General features: G+C 38.0%; 1 protein-coding gene across 1 annotated transcript in view; it reads right to left on the reverse strand.

The window, feature by feature from the left end:
• Nucleotides 1-205: 205 nt before the first annotated feature.
• LOC106091063 (tryptophan--tRNA ligase, cytoplasmic) overlaps nucleotides 206-21362 on the reverse strand; it is a 47704-nt gene continuing 26547 nt past the window's right edge. The window contains exons 4-5 of the mRNA XM_013257471.2: nucleotides 530-911; nucleotides 206-461 (exon numbers count right to left, since the gene is read on the reverse strand). Of these exons, the coding sequence (XP_013112925.2) occupies nucleotides 369-461; nucleotides 530-911 (475 nt within the window). The 3' untranslated portion in view covers nucleotides 206-368. The remainder of the gene's footprint in view (nucleotides 462-529; nucleotides 912-21362) is intronic.

Raw genomic sequence — 21362 nt, forward strand, 5'->3', positions numbered from 1 at the left:
TGTGAAACTAATAGTTTTTATATTAATGAGAAAAATATCAATGTCTTACCCATGCAATCATTGTATAGTTCGGCCTGTGCAATTGAAAACTCAAGCTTGAACTCGCAATCAAATAATCTATGATTTACTTTTATTAAATTAATAAAAACATTAATTAAAAGAGGAGACATCTTTCAAAAAAAAAAAATTATTTTACTCAGGTTATAACTGCTTTAATTGGATTTAGTCTGGTACATAAATCCATATTGCAAAGTTGTTAATCAATAATACAAATTTATAGATCCGATTTTAGCGAATTTTTTAATTGAATGCACTAATTTCGTTATTGAATCCAGTTTTAATTTTCTTGTGTGTTTACTCCATCAAAATTAAATGAAGCGTTTCTCCATCAATTGATGCAAAATTTTGTCATCAACTAGTTCACGAGCCGATTGGTACTGTTCCACAACATCAGTTACAGTCTGAAAAATAAATGAAACATGAATTACCATTTCCACGAAAGTAATTCTCACTCGCATGTGAGTCTTACCTGAATAACTTTTGTTTTAAGATCTTGAGATCTCTCAAGATCTCCCTTTATGAAGCAAAGTAGAAACGGATATAAGATGTCACTATCCGTAACGCCATCTTGCTTTTTAGAGTTGTAATATTTAGTAATTTTATCGGCAATTTGGTTAGATGTGTCAGTCAAAAAAATTGCAGAATTCTCAACACTCGTATCCAGCAATGGGGGAAGGAAAGCTGAATTTATTTTACCACATTCGGGCAAACCATAGAGTGGAGCCTTATTGCGAAACATGCGAAAATATGGATCGTGATCAACAGCGCACGGCATTAACAAGTATTGAGAGCTAACACTATTGAAAGTCACACATTTTTCCACTCGTATTATTTTCTGATCAAAATCTTGTCTGAAATTAAAAAAAAAAAACATATAAAATTAAAAGATCTACCAATATGGTTAATCTACCAATATGAGTTATTAAGCCGGAGTCGGAGTCTTATACGGAGTTAGGACAAGTTTACTTAACTTCATACCGGTCCCCGATTCCGGCTACGGCTCTAAAACCTCAACCCCGTTCGCGTTCGCCTCCGATTGCGATACGACAGAAACAACTTTCGAATTTTCATAACCGCTAATTCAGACATTTCAATTCAATAACTCAAAAAAATGAGAACCTGTTGTATTTACTTGTCAGTACGGGACACGCACAGCAGATAAAATATAGTCTCATTTGACTCGTCAAATTTCATTAAAGTTTTTCGCAAAATCTTATTATTATAAAAAATTTCTTTGGAAGAAAATCAAAAATTCAAAAAGTTAATTTTAAACATTCCACATCAATTCATTCTTGCTATTGACTGATAGATTTCGACTTTTAATCACTATGACTTCCATGTCAATTGCCTTAAATACTATATTGAGTATTATGGAATTCCAAGAAAAAACGAACAGATTTCATTTGAAATAATTATTTTAATATAGAAATTTATCAAGGTGATAATTTTTGCGTTTCTGGTGGGTGCCCCAACCCAAAACCTACCAAATACATATATATATACACCAATCACGACAATATGGGACTCAAATGAAAGGTATTTAAAATTAGAAAACATATCTGATATCCAATTGTAGGACCAAGTGTTTGGGTGACCACCCCAACCCCCAAAACACCCCTAAATCGGACATATTTACCAACCATGGCAATATGGAACTCAAATAAAAGGTATTTGCGAGTTAAATACGAATCTGATATCCAAATTTGGGACAAAATTTCTATCCACCCCTTTCCCCAAAGCACCCCCCAAACAGGACTTATTTACTGACCATTGCAATATGGTGCTTAAATAAAAGGTATTTGAGGTTAGAATTCGAATCTGATATCCAGATGTGGGACCAAGTGTTTACGACCATAGCAATATGGGGCTCAAATGAAAGGTCTTTGGAAGTAAAGCACGAATGTGATATCAATGTTCGGGAAAAGTTTCTATGGGGCCACTCCACCCCCATAACACCACCCAAATAGGAAGAATTTGCTGACCATTGCAATGTGAGGCACAAATAAGGAGTATTTTAGAGAAGAACACGAATCTGATATATATTTTCAAAGCCAAGTTCCGGTCATGTTTGCCGACTTTGGAAAAATGGAGCTCAAATGAAGAGTGTTTGGGAGTAGACCATGAATCTGACATCAACATTTGGGACCAACTGTCTAGCGGACGTCCCACCACCATAACAACCCCCAAGTAGTACGTATTTGCTCACCAAGACAAATTAGGTCTTCAAGAAAATGGAGCTTGATGTTCATTGATTTTAGAGCCCATACCCCAAACCGGACATATTTGCTGGCTTTTTCAATAAGGGGTTTAAGTGAATGGTGTTTGAGATTAGAAAACGAATTTGATATCAAATTTTAAGGCCAATGGCAATATGGGGTTTAAATATATGAGAATAGAGCACGTTGCTGATATATTTTCAGGGCTTAGTGATTGGGGGACCACCTACTCCCCAAAACACTCCCAAATCGGGCATATTTATCGAACATGTCAATGTGGGGCTTAAATGAAAGGAATTGGGGGGTATAGCAAGGATTGATACCCACTTTCGGGACTAATTCTCTGGGGGTCTATCCAAAATACCCCACAAACAGCAATTTTTTACTGACCATCGCAAAATGAGGTTCAAATAAAGGTATTTGGGAGTAGAATATGAATTTGATATCCAAATGTAGGACCATGTATTTAAGGCATCACCTCTTCTCCAAAACACCCCCAAAGGTTAAACATTTTTCGACCATGCCAATATGTGACTCAAATGAAAGGTTTTTGAGATTAGAAAACGAATTTGAAAACTAATTTTGGGACCATGTGTTTGGGGGACGCCTCATCCTGTAAACTCCCCCTCAAAACCAATGACAATATATGGTTTAAATAAATGGTATTTGAGAGAAGAGCACGACGATGATATTTTTTCAGGGACAAGTGTCTGGGGGACCACCTCACCCCCGAACACACCCCTAAATCAGCCATCATGAGAAATAAAGTATTTTAAGAATGGAGTACACCTTACATCCAAACTTAAATTCGTAGAACAATAAAGATCATATGGGATTCAAATAAAGGCACTTATATTGTTAAACTGTTTGTCCAGTGATATACAATTTTCGTAGCATGGTATTTTACTAAAAGCTCTTTAATTGTCGAAAACAAATATTCCAAGGAAAATTTTGTTCCATATAAAATAAAAGTAGGCGCAGCGCAGCGTGCCTGGTACAGCTAGTCCCCTATATAAACCAATCTCCCGATTTGACTTATTGAGCCCCTGGAAGCCGCAATTTTTACCCAATTTAGCTGAAATTTTGCATGTGGTGTGCCAAGTACGGACCAAATCTGACTGTAACCCGATATATCTCTCATATAAGCCGATCTCCCGATTTGACTTCTTAAGCCCCTGGAATCCGCAAGGTGTTCTGTTATGATTTCTTACAACTGTGCTTAGCACGGTCCATATCTGTCTGTTACCTTATATATCTCCCCTATATAAACCGATCTCCCGATTTGAATATTTTGAGCCCCTGAAAGCCGCAAATTTTTTCCGATTTGGTTGAAATTTTGCATGTGGAGTTCTGTTATGACTTCTAATAACTGTGCCTAGTAAGGTCTAAATCTATCTATATTCCGATATAACTCTCATATAAACCGATCTCCCCATTTGACTTCTTGAGCCCTTACAAGCCGCAATTTTTGTCCAACTTGGCAGAAATTCTGCATGTAGGACTTCCAATGTTATGACTTCCAATAACTGTGCCAAATACGGTCTAAATCGGTCTATAACCTGATACATCTCCCATATAAACCGATCTCCCGATTTGACTTCTTAAGCCCCTGGAAGCGGCAACTCTTGTCCGATTTGCCGTTAAAATGCGGTCCAAATCAGTCTATAAGCTCATATTGCTCCTTTGTAAACCGGTCTCTCGATCATCATTGTTCGGTTCCTAGAAGCTTCAATTTTTGCTGGTTTGACAAAAGTTTGGTATGTAGAATAAAATTATGCCCTTCAACTAAATTTATGTGGTATAAATATTTTGCAGAATCCACGATGGTGGGTTTCCAAGATTCGGCCCGGCCGAACTTTTACTTGTTTTTAATTAAGTACTACTAAATATTCCTTGGAAACCCCACTTATTATTTACTAACGTTTTTATACCCTCCACCATAGGATGGGGTATACTAATTTCGTCATTCTGTTTGTAACTCCTCGAAATATTCGACCTCATAAACTGTATATATTCTTGATAGCCGTGACATTTTAAGTCGATCTAGCCATTTTTTCCATCCGATTTGGCTGAAATTTTGCATGACGTGTTTCGTTATGACTTCCAACTACTGTGCTAAGTATGGTTTAAATTGGTCCATAACCTGATATAGCTGTAATATAAAACGATCTGGGGTCTTGACTTTTTGAGCCACTAGATGGCGCAATTCTTATCCGATTTGGCTGAAATTTTCGTTATGACCTTCAACTACTGTGCCAAATATGGTTTAAATCGGTCTATAACCTGATATAGCTGCCATATAAACCGATCTGGGATCTTGACTTCTTGAGCCTCTATAGGGCGTAATTAAAATTCGATTTGGCTGAAATGTTGTACAACTGCTTCTCCCATTACCTTCAACATACGTGTAAATATGGTCGGAATCAGTCTATAGCCTGATACATCCCCCATATAAACCGATCTCCCTATTTTACTTCTTGAGCCCCTAAAGGACGAAATTCTTATTTGATTTGGCTAAAGTTTTATAAAATTACTTCTAAAATGGTCTCCAACATTCAATTTGATTATAGTCCAAATCGGACCATAACTTGATATAGCTCCAATAGCATAGCAATTACTTTCTTTTATCCTTTGATGGCCTAAAAAGAGATACCGGGAAAAGAACTCGACAAATGTAAACCATAATGGAGGGTATATAAGATTCGGTCCGGTCAAACATAGCACGCTTTTACTTGTTCAAACTAACAAGCAAAATATTTTACTTAACGATAATCGTTGGATTTCTTTGTCCAGGTGAAACCAATAGGCATTGAATTTTCTTTTATTTAGAATAGAAAGCAAAATAAAAACCTTTTTAGAAGCTATCGAGATCGTGAATTCGAAGCTGTCCAAAGCTTCATGATCAGTCCGCTAAGCTCCAAAAAGATTACATGCTTCCACCTACTCACTAATTAGTGAGCTGTGCAATATGGTGGAAGCATGGCTCCTTGACACGAACATTGGATGATATTAGAGTACCTTTGTTCGAGCGCACTAAAAAACAAGTAAAAGCGTGCTAAGTTCGGCCGGGCCGAATCTTATATACCCTCCACCAGGGATCCCATTTGTCAAGTTCTTTTCCGGGCATCTCTTCTTTGGGAAAAAAGGATATAAGAAAAGATTTCCTCTGCTATTAGAGCGATATCAAGATATGGTCCGGTTTGGACCACAATTAAATTATATGTTGGAGGCCTGTGTAAAATGTCAGCCAATTCGAATAAGAATTGCGCCCTTTGGGGGCTCAAGAAGTAAAATAGAGAGAGATCGATTTATATGGGAGCTGTATCGGGATATAGACCGATTTAGACCATAATAAACACGTATGTTGATGGTCATGAGAGAATCCGTCGTACAAAATTTCAGGCAAATCGGATAATAATTGCGACCTCTAGAGGCTCAAGAAGTCAAGATCCCAGATCGGTTTATATGACAGCTATATCAGGTTATGAACCGATTTGAACCATACTTGGCGCAGTTGTTGGATATCATAACAAAACACGTGATGCAAAATTTCTTTCAAATCGGATAAGAATTGCGCCCTCAGAGGCTCAAGAAGTCAAGACCCAAGATCGGTTTATATGACAGCTATATTAGGTTATAGACCGATTTGAACCATTCTTGGCATAGTTGTTGGATATCATAACAAAACACGTAGTGCCAAAATTCATTCAAATCGGATAAGAATTGCGCCCTCTAGAGGCTCAAGAGGTCAAGACCCAAGATCGGTTTATATGACACCTATATCAAAACATGGACCGATATGGCCCATTTACAATACCAACCGACCTACACTAATAAGAAGTATTTGTGCAAAATTTCAAGCGGCTAGCTTTACTCCTTCCGAAGTAAGCGTGCTTTCGACAGACAGACGGACGGACGGACAGACGGACAGACGGACGGACATGGTTAGATCGACATAAAATGTCACGACGATCAGGAATATATATACTTTATGGGGTCTCAGACGAATATTTCGAGTAGTTACAAACAGAATGACGAAATTAGCATACCCCCCATTATATGGTGGAGGGTATAAACCGCCAATTCAAGAAGATCATCCAGCATCAGCAACACACACACTATAGCCAAACCCTGTCATTCAGCAGTCTTAGAGTAATGTTTCAATGCGTGTGTATTGCAGCATAAAAATCAATCGGTGTATCGTTCGTTCATTCACCTGTTTTTGCGCTGCTTTTTATTTTGGTAGTTTTATCTTATCGTTGGATTGCTTTAATCAGTTGGAATCTATAAGCTTTGATTTTGTTTCTACTTAGAATAGAAAGCAAAAAGAATCCTTTTTAAAAGTTAAGGCAAAATGTGGTGTGCTACAAATGCATTGCGCTCGTTACGAAGATCGCGATTTAGCCATGTCCGTCTGTCTATCTGTCTGTTGAAATCACACGACAGTCTTTAAAAATAGAGATATTGAGTTGAAACTTTACACAGATTCTATTTTGTCCATAAGCAGGTTAAGTTGGAAGATGGGCTATATTGGACTATATCTTCATATAGCCCCCATATAGACCGATCCGCCGATTTAGGGTTGTTTGGCCCATGAAAGCCACATTTACTATCCGATTTCGCTGAAATTTGGGACAGTGAGTTGTATTAGGCCCTTTGACATCCTTCTTCAATTTGGCCTAGATCGGTCCAGATTTGGATATAGCTGCCATATAGACCGATCCGCCGATTTAGGGTCTTAGGCCCATAAAAGCCTCATTCATTATTCGATTTTGCTGAAATTTGGGACAGTGAGTTGTGTTATGCGCTTCGACATCCTTCTTCAATTTGGCCTAGATCGGTCCAGATTTGGATATAGATGCCATATAGACCGATCCGCCGATTTAGGGTCTTAGGCCCATAAAAGTCACATTTATTATTTGATTGTACTGAAATTGGGGACAGTGAGTTGTGTTAGGACCATCGATATTCTTCTTCAATTTGGCTCAGATCGGTCCAGATTTGGATATAGCTGCCAAATAGACCGATCTCTCGATTTAATGTTTTTGGGCCATAAAAGACGCATTTATTGACCGATTTTGCCGAAATTTGGAGCAGTGAGTTGTGTTAGGCACTTCGACATTTTTCTGAGACTTGGTCCAAATCAGCCTAGATTTAAAGTCTTGGCTCCATAAAAGGCGCATTTATAATCAGATTTCACTGAAATTTTACGCTGTGACTTATATTAGGCTTTTCGCCTTCCGTTACTATTTTTAGATATAGCTACAAAAAAGATCAATATATTGTTATACACAATTGAACAATGACTTGTACTTATTAGTATTTCGTCCAAATCGGAACATATTTCAATTTAGCTGCTATGGTGTATAAGGTATGCATTTTTCACCGGATTTTGACGAAAGGTGGTTTACATATATACCCGAGGTGGTGGGTATCAAAGTTCGGCCCGGCCGAACTTAACGCCTTTTTACTTGTTTCATTTTAATATTTTGACGCTTTTTTCAACCAAATTTGAGTATTACTGAATAAATTCAATGACAAGTTTTAACTTAACATTTTGTTTAAAATAAAATTAGTTTGACAGATTTTGTAACAGAGATGATTAAATCCATTAACTTCTCAGTCATGCCAAAACTAGCTTTAATGCAATAATAAAGTTGCCTTCAAACACGTTGTTTGTCGGTCGTGCAATCATCACTCTATTAAAAACTTAGGATATCATAATACAAGAACGTTTGATTTATGACTTCACTTCCATGTTAGAAACCCTAAATAAAATGACATTAGAAACCTTTTAAAGTTTATTACTAACACAAATTCTCATTTGAAAACCAAAAGCCGCCTTTTACATTTACCTCTGTCCACCTCTGTCTACCTGGGCTGTGCAGGGTTATCAGCCGGTGATGGGCACGCTAACACAGCTGAAAATAATAAATTGCGTTTGTATGAGGGATAGTAACTCCCGAACAATCAACCAAGTGTAAAATAACAACAATGCTATTTGAAATTACAATAATGCGTCGATCGAATAAAGGAAAACGAGTTGCTTACACTGTCCGTGAGCTCTGTTTATTTTTCTGCCGTTTGTGCCGCCGACGAAAAGGCGTCAGCAACACACACACAGGTAACAGCTGAAAACCATGCAAACCATTCACGTCTCGCACAAACAGTATTACAAGGCTCAGTCTGATGTACGCATTTGCCAAGAAACCCACCACCTCGGATATATACCATAATACGGTGATCTCCATCGGTATATATATATATCAGCCATTTTTTAAAATACAAAGACAAGATTTTACTAAGGCCTGGGCTTAAGGCGGCCCTTTTTTTCTTAAGGACAAAATTGTAATGAAATTCTAGCTTAAAACCAAATTTTGTTGAAATTTTTTCAGAAATTTTTTTTAAGACAAAATTTCGGCCTAGGAAATTTTTGTTTTTTGGAACAATTTTCATTAAAAATTTTGCTGGAAAAAATTCCATGCAGATTTTGGCTTAAAGAAATTTTTAATAACTTTTTGATTAAAACAACCACAAAATTGTATCTTTCCAAAAAAATATTGTTCATTGCGATTCGGTCTTTAAAATTATTGCATTAACCCATTAACGACGAAAAATACCCAAGAACAGAGCTGCCTTGGAAAAATTCTAGCTCGAGTTAGAAAGAGGGTTAATGCAATAATTTTAAAGACCGAATCGCAATGTAATTTTTTGGAAAGATACAATTTTGTGGTGGTTTTATTCAAAAAGTTAATAAAAATTTCTTTAAGCCAAAATCTTCATTTTTTCCAACAAAATTTTTAATGAAAATTGTTCTAAAAAAACAAACATTTCAGACAAACAGACATTCGCGATTCGATTTCCTAACAGGGACGAATGGAGGGCGAATGCTGTACTTGAGGAGGATGAGACCTCTGGGCTGGATTGGGGGTCTACTCTGATGCACTCAATATTAGTAGATCTCTGAGACTGCCGGACGAGTGTACGGTCTTTCAGGCAGAGGTCTGTTCCATTGCAGTGGCCGCCAGAGAAATTCTGGAAAGGGGCTTACCGCCCTCGAAACTCAGAATTTATGTGGACAGTATGGCGGCGCTCAAGGCCTTGGGGTCGAGGATGGATAGGTCAAAATGCGTGGCGGACTGTTTGGAGACAATGGTAGGCTCCGGGCCCACGATGTGAAGCGAACATGAGTTCCTGGGCATGAGGGGATTCCAGGGAATGAGAGGTCGATGAGCACCTTGACAGAGGTCATAACCGGACACTGCGTTATAGGCCGCATGGCGGCGCGCATAGGCATACCGCACAATGACTTCTGTAGGTGTTTCCTCGATGAGGATGAAGAGGGGACTATTGAGCACTTGCTGTGTTCATGTGTGGGTCTGCAGAGACGTAGGCTCTCCTTTTTGGGGAGCCGTTTCTTCTGTAAACTGGGTGAACTTGCGAAGGTACCTCCGGTAGGTCTCCTATGATTTGTTCAAGGAACAGAATGGTTCCGATGGGGGCTGCCATAAGGAAAGCCAAAAGTCGGGCGATGCCGACTGTATAATACCCTACAATAAGTACTTTCTTTCAATGTTGCTCAAAATCTGGCGGACATATATATGGGAGCTATATCTAAATCTAAACCGATTAAGACCAAATTTCTTGGATATTGTGGTAGTCTTTGAGAAAAACGTTGTGCAAAATTTTAGGAAGATCGGTCAATAAATGCGCTTGCAGTGGCTCTTGGAGTGAAAATCAGGCGATATAGATATATGACTGCTATACCTAAATCTGAACAGATTTCGATGAAATTCAGCAGTAGCATTAAGGGAAAATACTTTCTGCCAAATTTCGGGAGAATAGGTTAACAAATAAGCACTTTATTGCAAAATTTCTCAAAATCGGACGAACATATATATGGGAGCTGTATTTTAATCCGAACCGATTTCGACCAAACTTTACAGATATTGTAGAAGTCGTCTAGGAAAGCCTTGTGCAATATTTTGGGAAGATTGGTCGATAAATGCGCTAGCAGTAGCTCTAGGAGTGAACATCGGGCGATATATATACATGAGAGCTATATCTAAGTTTGAACCGATTTCTATGATATTCACAAATAATGTCGAGGAATGGGGCAACAAATGCCCATTTTATTGCATTATCTGAACCGATTTTTTCCAAATTCAATGGCCTTCATCTTTTTGCCCAAAAGTGTATGTGCCAAATTTGAAGACTATCGGATGAAAATTGCTATCTGTACTTTGTACACAAATTAACATGGACAGACAGACAGACGGACATAGCTAAATCGAACCAGGAAGTGATTCTGAGTTGATCGGTATATTAGTTAATGGGTATATCTCTCTTCCTTCTGGTTGTTACAAACAAATGCACTAAGCTATAATACCCTGTACCATAGTAGTGGTGTAGGGTATACAAATATTTTAAATTTTGGTCTTTACAGAAATTTCAATAAAATTTTGTTTTTAGAAAATATAATATTGAAATTTTGTTTCTAAAAAATATCATTGTTTGTAGAAAAAATGTTATTTAATATTTTTTAGAAAAATTTAAAAAAATAATTTATTATAAAATGTTTTTGTTGGAAAAATATTTTTTTGGGGACCTTAAGCATGTGTTGCATAATGTTGTTTTTAGAAAACATTTCATCGACGTTTAGAAAATTTTTTTGTCTACAAAAAAAGGCAAATTTGAAAAAAAAAATTTTATTACAATTTTGTCTTTAGAAAAAATTTAATTGATGTTATGTATGTTTTGGCCAAAATTTTCACAGCAATGTCCTTAGACCAGTATCGGGTGGACCCGGTCCATAGAGACTGGGTAAACCATATGCTAAGGAACATGTGGAAAAATTGTGTGTCCCATGGCATAAATATAAGGGAGAAAGTGGCGCAGGGCTCGCCACACGGGGGGCACTCCTATGGGTGACCATCATAAATGACCTATTGCGGATGCTGACTGAGGAGCGATTTGAACCGTCTGCTACGCAAACAATGTTATTATACTTCCAAGAGGTAAGGATCCACACCAGCTATGCAGAAGGGCCGAAAGGGTCTTGCATATGGCATATGACTGGGCTAGAACCAGAGGTCTCAATGTTAACCCACAGAAGACCGAAATATGCCTGATCACGAGGAAGACGAGGTGGGCGAATTTAACGCCCACGGTTCCAATAATACGATCAATGACAAGGTCAAATACTTGGGTGTGATCTTGGACAGGAAACTGAATTCAGGAGCGTACTGAAAAGGTTCACAGATGTTGGGCACTATGTAGATGGGCCGTAGGCTCGAAATGGGACCTGAATCGGAGGATAGTCCACTGGCTCTACAGGAGCGTGATTAAACCAATACTTACTTACGCCTCAGTAGTTTGGTGGACTGCTATGGAGAAAAAGTGCAACATAAGGACCATACAACAGGTTCAGAGAATATGTTGTCTTGGTATAGGCGGAGCGATGGGACCACGCCCACTAGGGCACATGAGACTATTCTAGATATCCGACCCATTGACGTACAGATTAAGTGTGAGGCAGCCACTGCAGCTTTGAAACTTAAGGCGATGGGAGAATGGATTGAGGATGGGAGCCGCTCATACTTTCGTGGTATAATCGAGGCGATTATAGGAAACCTGGAAGGAAGGGAAGAGGTTTCCGATCGGATACCTGAGATGAACCTTGAATTCTGCTGCCATCGCCACAGTCTTGGATTGACGGAATCCTAGTATTGCCATCCGGAAGATCATGTTACACGGATGGATCAAAGCTAGAGGACAGAGCCTGGGCCTGGGGGTTTACATTGAGAACCCAGGAACTGATATCTGTTTTAGACTGCCTAACCATAATACGGTCCTGCAGGTGGAGATCCGGGCGATCACGGAATGCGCGAAGTGGTGTGGTGCTAACGCGAGTACATCGAGTATGTACATCTTTACCGACAGTAAAATTGCCATAAGGGCAATAACAACCCGGACGGTAAGGTCACGAACAGTCTTGCAGTGTAAGAAGGAGATTAACGCCTTCTCCGAGGATGGCAAAATCCGCATCGTTTGAGTGCCGGGCCATAACGGAGTAAGGGGAAATGAACGGGCATACGATTTGGCGGTGAAGGCCAGAGGACTGCCATCAATAAACTTGGTTAACCCGAAGCCTTTCGGGTCGACGCAGTCCGATTTAAAGGAGTTGGCGACGAATGCGCATGCAACATTGTGGAACAGCGAAACGGTCGGTAGGACGGCGAAAATCCTATGGGGGGATCCAGATAGTGAGAATACAAGTCTATTACTGAAAGGAAGCAAGAAGGAGGTCAGTATCATAACGGGACACATAGAACTCCGAGCTCACTTATTTAAATTCGGTGTGGCAAGTGATAGCATGATAATGAAGATAATGAGACGTTGGAGTATTTCATTGCCCGGCTTTCGCGTCGAACAGATACCGGCACTTAGGTGGAGACACAATACCAGACATGAACGAACTTAGGGGAGTGGTATTGAAAACAATTAAGGATTTTGTAAGTAGCACGGAATTCCTAACTTAGATTTTCTTTTTCGAGGTTACTTTATAGTTTTTAGAGCGCACAACAAGCCGATTACTGGCTTAAATATATGTCCATAGTGGCATGGGGCGGATTAATATCTGCACCCTCTTTTCAACCTAACCTAACCTATGTATGTTTCATTGATTGGGACTTTTGGAATTACAAAAATTCTCTTAAAATTTGTTTTTACAAAATGTGTCATTCTAATTTTGTCTTTAAGAAGCGTTTCATTAAAATTTTATCTTTATAATGTTTCATTATAATATTGTCTTTAAAAAAATTATTTTGAGGTGGCCGCTTAAGCCAAATTTTTTGTTTTTAGAAATGTTTTATAAAAATTTATTGAAAGTTTATTTTTAAAAATTTGATTAAAATTTTGTCTTAATTATAAATCTTATTAAAAGTTCGTCTTACATTTTTTAAATTTTTTTTTAGATTTTTTATTTTTTTTTTTGTTTTTGACATTTAGTCTTTAGAAAAAAATTGTTCTTTAAATAAATATTTTATTTACTTATTTATAAGTTTTGTTTTAAATTCTAACATTTTATTTATTTTAAATAATTTCAATTAAAAGAAATGACTAAAAATCTATTAGCATATAATTCGTTGATTTTAAAATGTTTCCTTCAATAGTTAAAAAATTGGAATTAAAAATCAGCAGACAGTGTTTCCTGATGTCAACAAACTTATTTCTATGGGTGTAATAAAAGAAAATTATTGATCATTAACTCGACTCTTTCACCCTTTGGGAAAAAATAATAACGCAAACAGTTTTTATTGGATGTCTTTGCTCTTGAAGGGCTCGGGGAATTAGCGATGCAGTTATCCCGCTGATACAATTTCCATGAGAAGAAAAAGTTCTATTAAAACCAGAAATTTTGTTGGAAGCAGAAGGTGTGACCACAAATGATGGCACTGAAGTAGTTCCAATGGTGTTGGTATTAAAGCGGGTGTTTTATTTTTTATCTGAATATCAATTGATTATTTTCCAATCGATTCTATCGGAAGAGTTAAATTTTTTGTTAATTATAACAAAAATAAGCAATCCGACACTGATACATCGCGCCTATAGAGGGCGCAATTTTCATTCGATTAGGCTAAAATTTTGAACAATGATATCATTCAACTGGCATAAATTTTGTTTTATTCAGTCTGTACATTGATATTGCTTTGACGTAAACCGATTTTGGGTCTTGACTTCTTGAGCCTCTAGAGGGCGTAATTCTCGTTAGATTTGACTGAAATTTTGCATGAGGTGTTTTGTTATGACTCCAAACAAATGTGCTTAGTATAGCGCAAATCGGTACATAACCTGATATAGCTGACTTATAAACCGATCTTGGGTCTTGACTTCTTCAGTTCAGGGAGCAATTCTAGTCCGATTTACCTGAAATTTTGCACGTATAGCTGTCTTATAAACCGATTTTGGATCTTGACTTCTTGAGTCGCTAGAGGGCGCAATTCTTACGATTTGGCTGAAATTTTGCATGAGGTGTTTTGTTATGACTTTCAATAACCGTACTTTGTATGGCGCAAATCGGTACATAACCTTATATATATTTAGCTGACATGTAAACCGATCTGGGATCTTGACTTCTTCAGCCCCTAGAGGGCGCATTTCTCATCCGATTTGGCAGACATTTTGTAAAACGGGTTCTCCCATAACCTTCAATATACTTGTTCAATATGGTCTAAATCGATCTATAGCTTGATACAACTCCCATATGAGCCGATGTCCCGATTTTGCTTCTTGAGCCCCTACAAAGCTCAATTCTTATCCGAATGGACTGAAATATTTCACAATGACTTCTACAATGTTCAGCATTAAATTCATATATGGTCCGAATCGGATTATAACTTGATATAGCTAGAATAGTATAACAGTTCTTATTCAATATTCTTTGTTTGCCTAAAAAGAGATACCGCGCAAAGAACTCGACAAATGCTATCCGTGGTGGAGGGTATATAAGATACGACCCGGCCGAACTTAGTACTTGTTTCTTCTCATTTTCTTTGGAAATATAGGCGATGCGAAATTAACGATGCTATCGATACAACCGATATATATTATTAGAAATATCGAATGTTTCGATTATCGATAGTTTGCCAGCTCTAGTTGGTATCAGAAATCATGGCTGTTTTTCTTAAATTTGAATATTCAGGTGAGGATCTATGCCAGTAATTAGTTTAGGTACGACCCAATAAAAGTCAAAAGGTCTCGTTTCTCTAGTGCTTAAATGTTGGGCTTAATGCCTAGGGCACCACAAACTTCTTTGTGACTTCTTGATTCTTCTTCTCAACTTAGCAACAACAATTTCGTATAAACAGTAAACAACTGATATGTTTTCACCGCTGGTATGAGTAAACAGCGCAGCCAAAACAATGTAAAATCCAAAAGAAAATAAAGAATAATTCAGATATTCCTCACGCCTATCTGGTCACAACTTAAATTTTTCTAGATGCAGGCACACTTTCCTTACAAACTTTCACTTATTTCCATAGGCTTTTTGCTGTACATCATAAGGTAAAAAAATGAAATCGGAGTATTAAAAAAACCTCCGCTTATACGACTAAAATTTGTTTGTGTTTACAAACAATCCAAGTTGTTTTATTAGCCTAACATTTTGAAATTTTAATCAGATTTTTATTAATCATCAGAAATTCATGATAACATGAACATGATAACATGAATTAAATCATCGACACTTAATTCAGAATTAATTGCTATTATGCCTACAGATAAGTATTTATTAAAAAGTAAGAACGTGCTAAATTCATTATACTAAAAATTTCCAAAAATTAACTTAGTTGAAGGGCACATATGTACTGTACTGTACGTACAAAATTGCAAACAAGTCTGCCAAAAGTTTAGGATCCTTGGGGACGTAGAAGACTGAATGGGAGTTCGGTTTATATGGAAGTCGTTATAAAACACACTGTGTACTTTGCAAAATCAGCCAAATTGGATAACAATTGTGGCTTCTAGGGGCTCAAGATGTCAAATACGGTGATCGGTTTATATGGAGGCTATATACACTTATGAACCTACATGGGCGGGATTTGGTGTGGATGTTGGATGGTCTAAACGTGCTTTGCGTACAATATTTTAGCCAAATTGGACAAAAACTTAGGCTTTTGGGGTCTCAAGAAGTCAACTCTGCCGATTTGGATCATACTGGGCACGATTGTTAAAAGTCAGAACAGAAGTCTTTGTGCAAAATTTCCGCCAAATGGGATGAAAATTAAAGCCTCTTGGGTTTCAAGAAGCCAAAATAGTCGAACGGTTTATATGGGGGCTATATGCAAATCTGAACCGATATGACCCAATTGCAATCCCCAACGACCTTCATCGGTAAGAAGTCGGTGTGCAAAATTTCGGGGGATATCTTTACTCGTTTGATAGCGGTGATTTCAACAGATCAACGGACGGACATGATGTGTAATACGGCACCAGATTGGTGCATATTAAAATATCACCTTAATTTATTTGAAGAATGGCGGACGGACCATCTTAGTAGTTGGACGATGAGTTAACAACTGATGATATTACATGACCTTGGAATGCAAAACAAATGGTTAGATGCCGATGTTGTTTGTTTTTGATGGGTAGATTAGTACACAAGTGCAAAGCAGATGGCTTTGTTTAAAGATGGAATGAACGAGCTTCAACATTTTGCCCCCTTGCACTAGTGCAAAGTCATGTTGATGTTGTCACTCGCATGCACAATGTTGTTGTAATAGTCAGGGACGTAGATCGGGCCGTCATGAAAGGTGATTATTGTCAACTTTTTTTATAATCACTGATGATACTGTTTCTCCACAGCGAAAATCAAAAAATGCTTCGATGGACTATGTATAATTCCCAGAAGAACTTCTGTATGCAATGGACTGTATAGGATTGAATGTGTCTCCCAGAAATGTAATGATGTAAAGCAATGAAGAAACAAGTAAAAGCGTGCTAAGTTCGGACGGGCCGAATCTTATATATCCTCCATCATGGATCGCATTTATCGATTTCTTTGCACGGTATCTCTTTTTAAGCAAATGAAGAATATTGAATAAGAACTGTTATACTATTGGAGCTATATCAAGTTATAGTCCGATTCGGACCATAAATGAATTGAATGGTAAACTTTGTAGAAGTTATTGTGTAATATTTCAGTCCATTCGGATAAGAATTGCGCCTTGTAGGGGCTCAAGAAGCAAAATCGGGAGATCGGTTTATATGGGAGCTGTATCAAGCTATTGATCGATTCAGACCACATTTGACACGTATGTTGAAGGTTATGAGAGAAGCCATTGCACAAAATTTCTGCCAAATCGGATGAGCATTGGGCCCTCTAGTGGCTAAAAAAGTCAAGATCCAAGATCGGTTTATATGGCAGCTGTAACAGGTTATGTACCGATTTGCGCCATACAAAGCACAGTTATTGAAAGTCATAACAAAACATCTCATGCAAAATTTCAGTCAAATCGGGTGAGAATTGTGCCCTCTAGTGGCTCAAAAAGATCAAGATCCAAGATCGGTTTATATGGCAGCTATATCAAAACATGGACCAATATAGCCCATTTACAATCCCAACAGACCTACACTAATAAGAAGTATTTGTGCAAAATTTGAAGCGGCTAGCTTTACTCCTTCGAAAGTTAGCGTGCTTTCGACCGACAGATGGACGGACGGACAGACGAACGGACATGGGTAGATCGGCTTAAAATGTCATGACGATCAAGAATACATATATACTTTATGGAGTTTTAGACGAATACTTTGAGGAGTTAAAAACAGAAAGACGAAATTAGAGTACCCCCATCCTATGGTGGAGGGTAAAACAAGTGAAAGCGTGATAAGTTCGGCCGAGCCGAACTTTGGATACCCGCCACCTCGGGTATATATACCTTTCGTCAAAGTACGGTAAACAAGTAAAAAGGCGTTAAGTTCGGCCGGGCCGAACTTTGGATACCCACCACCTCGGGTATATATGTAAACCACCTTTCATAAATATTCAGTGAAAATTTCATACCTTATACTCATATAAATTTCATACCTCATACCGATCTGAACTATATACGACACGGATGTCGAAAAGCCGAACATAAGTCACTGTGTCAAATTTCAGTGAAATCGGATTATAAATGCGCCTTTTATGGGGCCAAGACTTTAAATCGAGATATCGGTCTACATGGCAGCTATATCCAATATCTGGACCGATTTGGGCCAAGTTGCATTAACATGTCGAAGAGCCTAACATTAAGCACTGTCCCAAATTTCGGCGAAATCGGACAAAAAATGCCTCTTTTATGGGCCCTAAACCTTAAATCCAGAGATCGGTCTATATGGCAGCTATATTCAAATCTGGACTGATCTGGGCAAAATTGAAGAAGGACGTCGAAGAGCCTAACCAAACTCACTGTTTCAAATTTCAGCGACATCGGACAATAAATGCGTCTTTTATGGCCCCAAAACCTAAAACCTAGATATCGGTCTATATGGCAGCTATATCCAAATCTGGACCGATCTGTGCGATATCGCAGAAGTATGTCAAGGGGCTTAACTTAACTCACTGTTCCAAATTTCGGGGACATCGGGCAATAAATGAGCATTTTATGGGCCCAAACCCATAAATCTAGAAATCGGTCTATATGGCAGCTATATCCAAATTTGAACCGATCTGGACCAAATTGAAGAAATATGTCAAAGTGCCTAACACATCTCACTGTCCCAAATTTCAGCAAAATCGGATAATGAATGTGGCTATTATGGGCCTTACACCATAAATCGGAGGATCGATCTATATGGCAGCTATATCCAAATCTGGACCGATCTGAGCCAAATTAACGAAGGATGTCGATGGGCCTTACACAATTCACTGCCCCGAATTTCATCAAAATCGGATAATAAATGTGGCTTTTGTGGGCCTAAGACCCTAAACCGGAGGATCGGTCTATATGGCAGCTATATCCAAATCTGAACCGATCTGGACCAAATTAAAGAAACATGTCAAGGGGCCTAAGGCAACTCACTGCCCCAAATTTCAGCGAAATCGGACCATAAATGTGGCTTTTATGGGCCTTAGACCCTAAATCGGAGGATCGGTCTATATGGCAGCTATATCCAAATCTGAACCGATCTGAGCCAAATTGACAAAGGATGTCGAAAGGCCTAACACAACTCACTGTCCCAAATTTCAACAAAATCGGATAATAAATGTGGCTTTTATGGGCCTAAGACCCTAAATCGGCGGATCGGTCTATATGGGGGCTATATTAAGATATAGTCCGATATAGCCCATCTTCGAACTTAACCTGCTTATGGACAAAAAGAGAATCTGTGCAAAATTTCAGCTCAATATCTCTATTTTTAAAGACTGTAGCGTGATTTCAACAGACAGACGGACAGACGGACGGACATGGCTAGATCGTCTTAGATTTTTACGCTGATCAAGAATATATATACTTTATAGGGTCGGAAATGGATATTTCGATGTGTTGCAAACGGAATGACAAAATGAATATACCCCCATCCTTCGGTGGTGGGTATAAAAATGCATACCTTGTGCGCCATAGAAGCTATATCGAAATATGTTCCGATTTGGACCAAATACTAATAAGTACAAGTCAATGTTCAATTGTGTATAACAAACTGTTGGTCTTTTAAGTAGCTATATCCAAAAATAAACCGATCTTAACCATATACGACACGGATGTCGAAAAGCCTAACATAAGTCACTTTGTCAAATTTCAGTCAAATCGGATTATAAATGCTCCTTTTATGGGGCCAAGACTTTAAATCGAGATATCGGTCCATATGGCAGCTATATCTATGGCTGGTCTATATGGCTGGATCAATTTGGGTCAAGTTTATGAAAAATGTCGAAGAGCCCAAACAACGCACTTTACCAAATGTCGGCGAAATCGGACAATAAATGCGCCTTTTATGGCCCAAAACCTTAAATCGAGAGATCGATCTGGACCGATCTGGGCCAAATTGAATAAGCATGTCGAAGGGTCTAACACAACTCACGGTCCCAAATTTCGGCGATATCGGACAATAAATGAGCCTTTTATGGGCCCAAAACCTTAAATCGAGAGATCGGTCTATATGACAGCTGTATCCAAATCTGGACCGATCTGAGCCAAATCGAAGAAAGATGTCGAAAGGCCTAGCACAACTCACTGTCCCAAATTTTAACAAAATTGGATAATAAATGTGGCTTTTATGGGCCTTAGACCCTAAATCGGCGGATCGGTATATATGGGGACTATATGAAGATATAGTCCGATAAAGCCCATCTTCCAACTTAACCTGCTTATGGACAAAAAAGGAATCTGTGCAAAATTTCAGCTCGGTATCTCTATTTTTAAAGTCCGTCCGACTGTCTGATTTTAACAGACAGTCGGACGGACATGGCTAGATCGTCTTAGATTTTTATGCTGATCAAGAATATATATATTGTACTTTATAGGGTCGGAAATGGATATTTCGATGTGTTGCAAACGGAATGACAAATTGAATATACCCCCATCCTTCGGTGGCGGGTATAAAGATACGAAATCATCAAAAATTGTTTGGAAAATGTTTTTACACCCAAAATATCTGCAAAATTATAAATACCCAGCTTTTGGGTATAAATGGGTGGATACCCGGGTATTTACCCAATTTACCGGGAAAATACCTTTTGGGTATTTACCCATCGCCCATCTCAAATGATAGCATGCATTTAGTGTAGATAGATTAAATTACCGGCACTTCCCTCAATTCAGATCTAATTGCTGATTTCAACTGAAATGCTTAAAGCTACAGGTTCGGCCGGGCCGAATCTTGGGAACCCACCACCATGGATGATACCAAAAATTTACAAAAATTATTTTGGTTAAAGGGCACTCAACCAAATTTGTTATTCAAAACAGCAAAAATGTTTGCTACAACAGCAGTTTTATTCTGCTGAAAATGGGAAGCAGACATTAGTGCTGTTTCAGCAATCATAGGGCTACTGTATTAGCAAGAATTTCTTACTGCTATTTCAACCAACAAAAACTGCTGGTTTGAGTACACAAGTCTGCTGAAAAAGAAAATTTTTATGTTACTTTTTATGGTTGCCTGTTACATGTTTTAATTACTTTAGGCATTTTTTTCGAAATTTTCTTGGAAGAGGTTATTTTAATTTGTGAATTATTACTGTCAAGAAGCTACCTGATCCATCCATTGTTATACATTTTGGAATGTGGCTAAGTTAGCTCGCATTTTTTGTTATTGCTCTACTAATGTGCACATGACTGGCATGGCTTTTGTATCTTAATTTAAAGAAAGAAGGTTATGGAAAGTATGCATCCAGATTATAAACATCCACTGAGACACACAAATGTGTTCTATTATTTCTTCTAACATCCCCTTCATAATTAAACAGCGGTCAATTTCAGCAAACATCAGACTTTTCTGCAGTTAAATTGCTACTCTGAAATTGCAGTACTACTGCTGTAATAGCAGAACTACTGCTATGGCATGGCCTTTTGTTTCTGAATTTAATGAATAAAGATTATGGAAAGT

This window comes from Stomoxys calcitrans, chromosome 2, assembly GCF_963082655.1.
Source record: "Stomoxys calcitrans chromosome 2, idStoCalc2.1, whole genome shotgun sequence".
Classification (NCBI taxonomy): Eukaryota; Metazoa; Arthropoda; class Insecta; order Diptera; family Muscidae; genus Stomoxys; species Stomoxys calcitrans.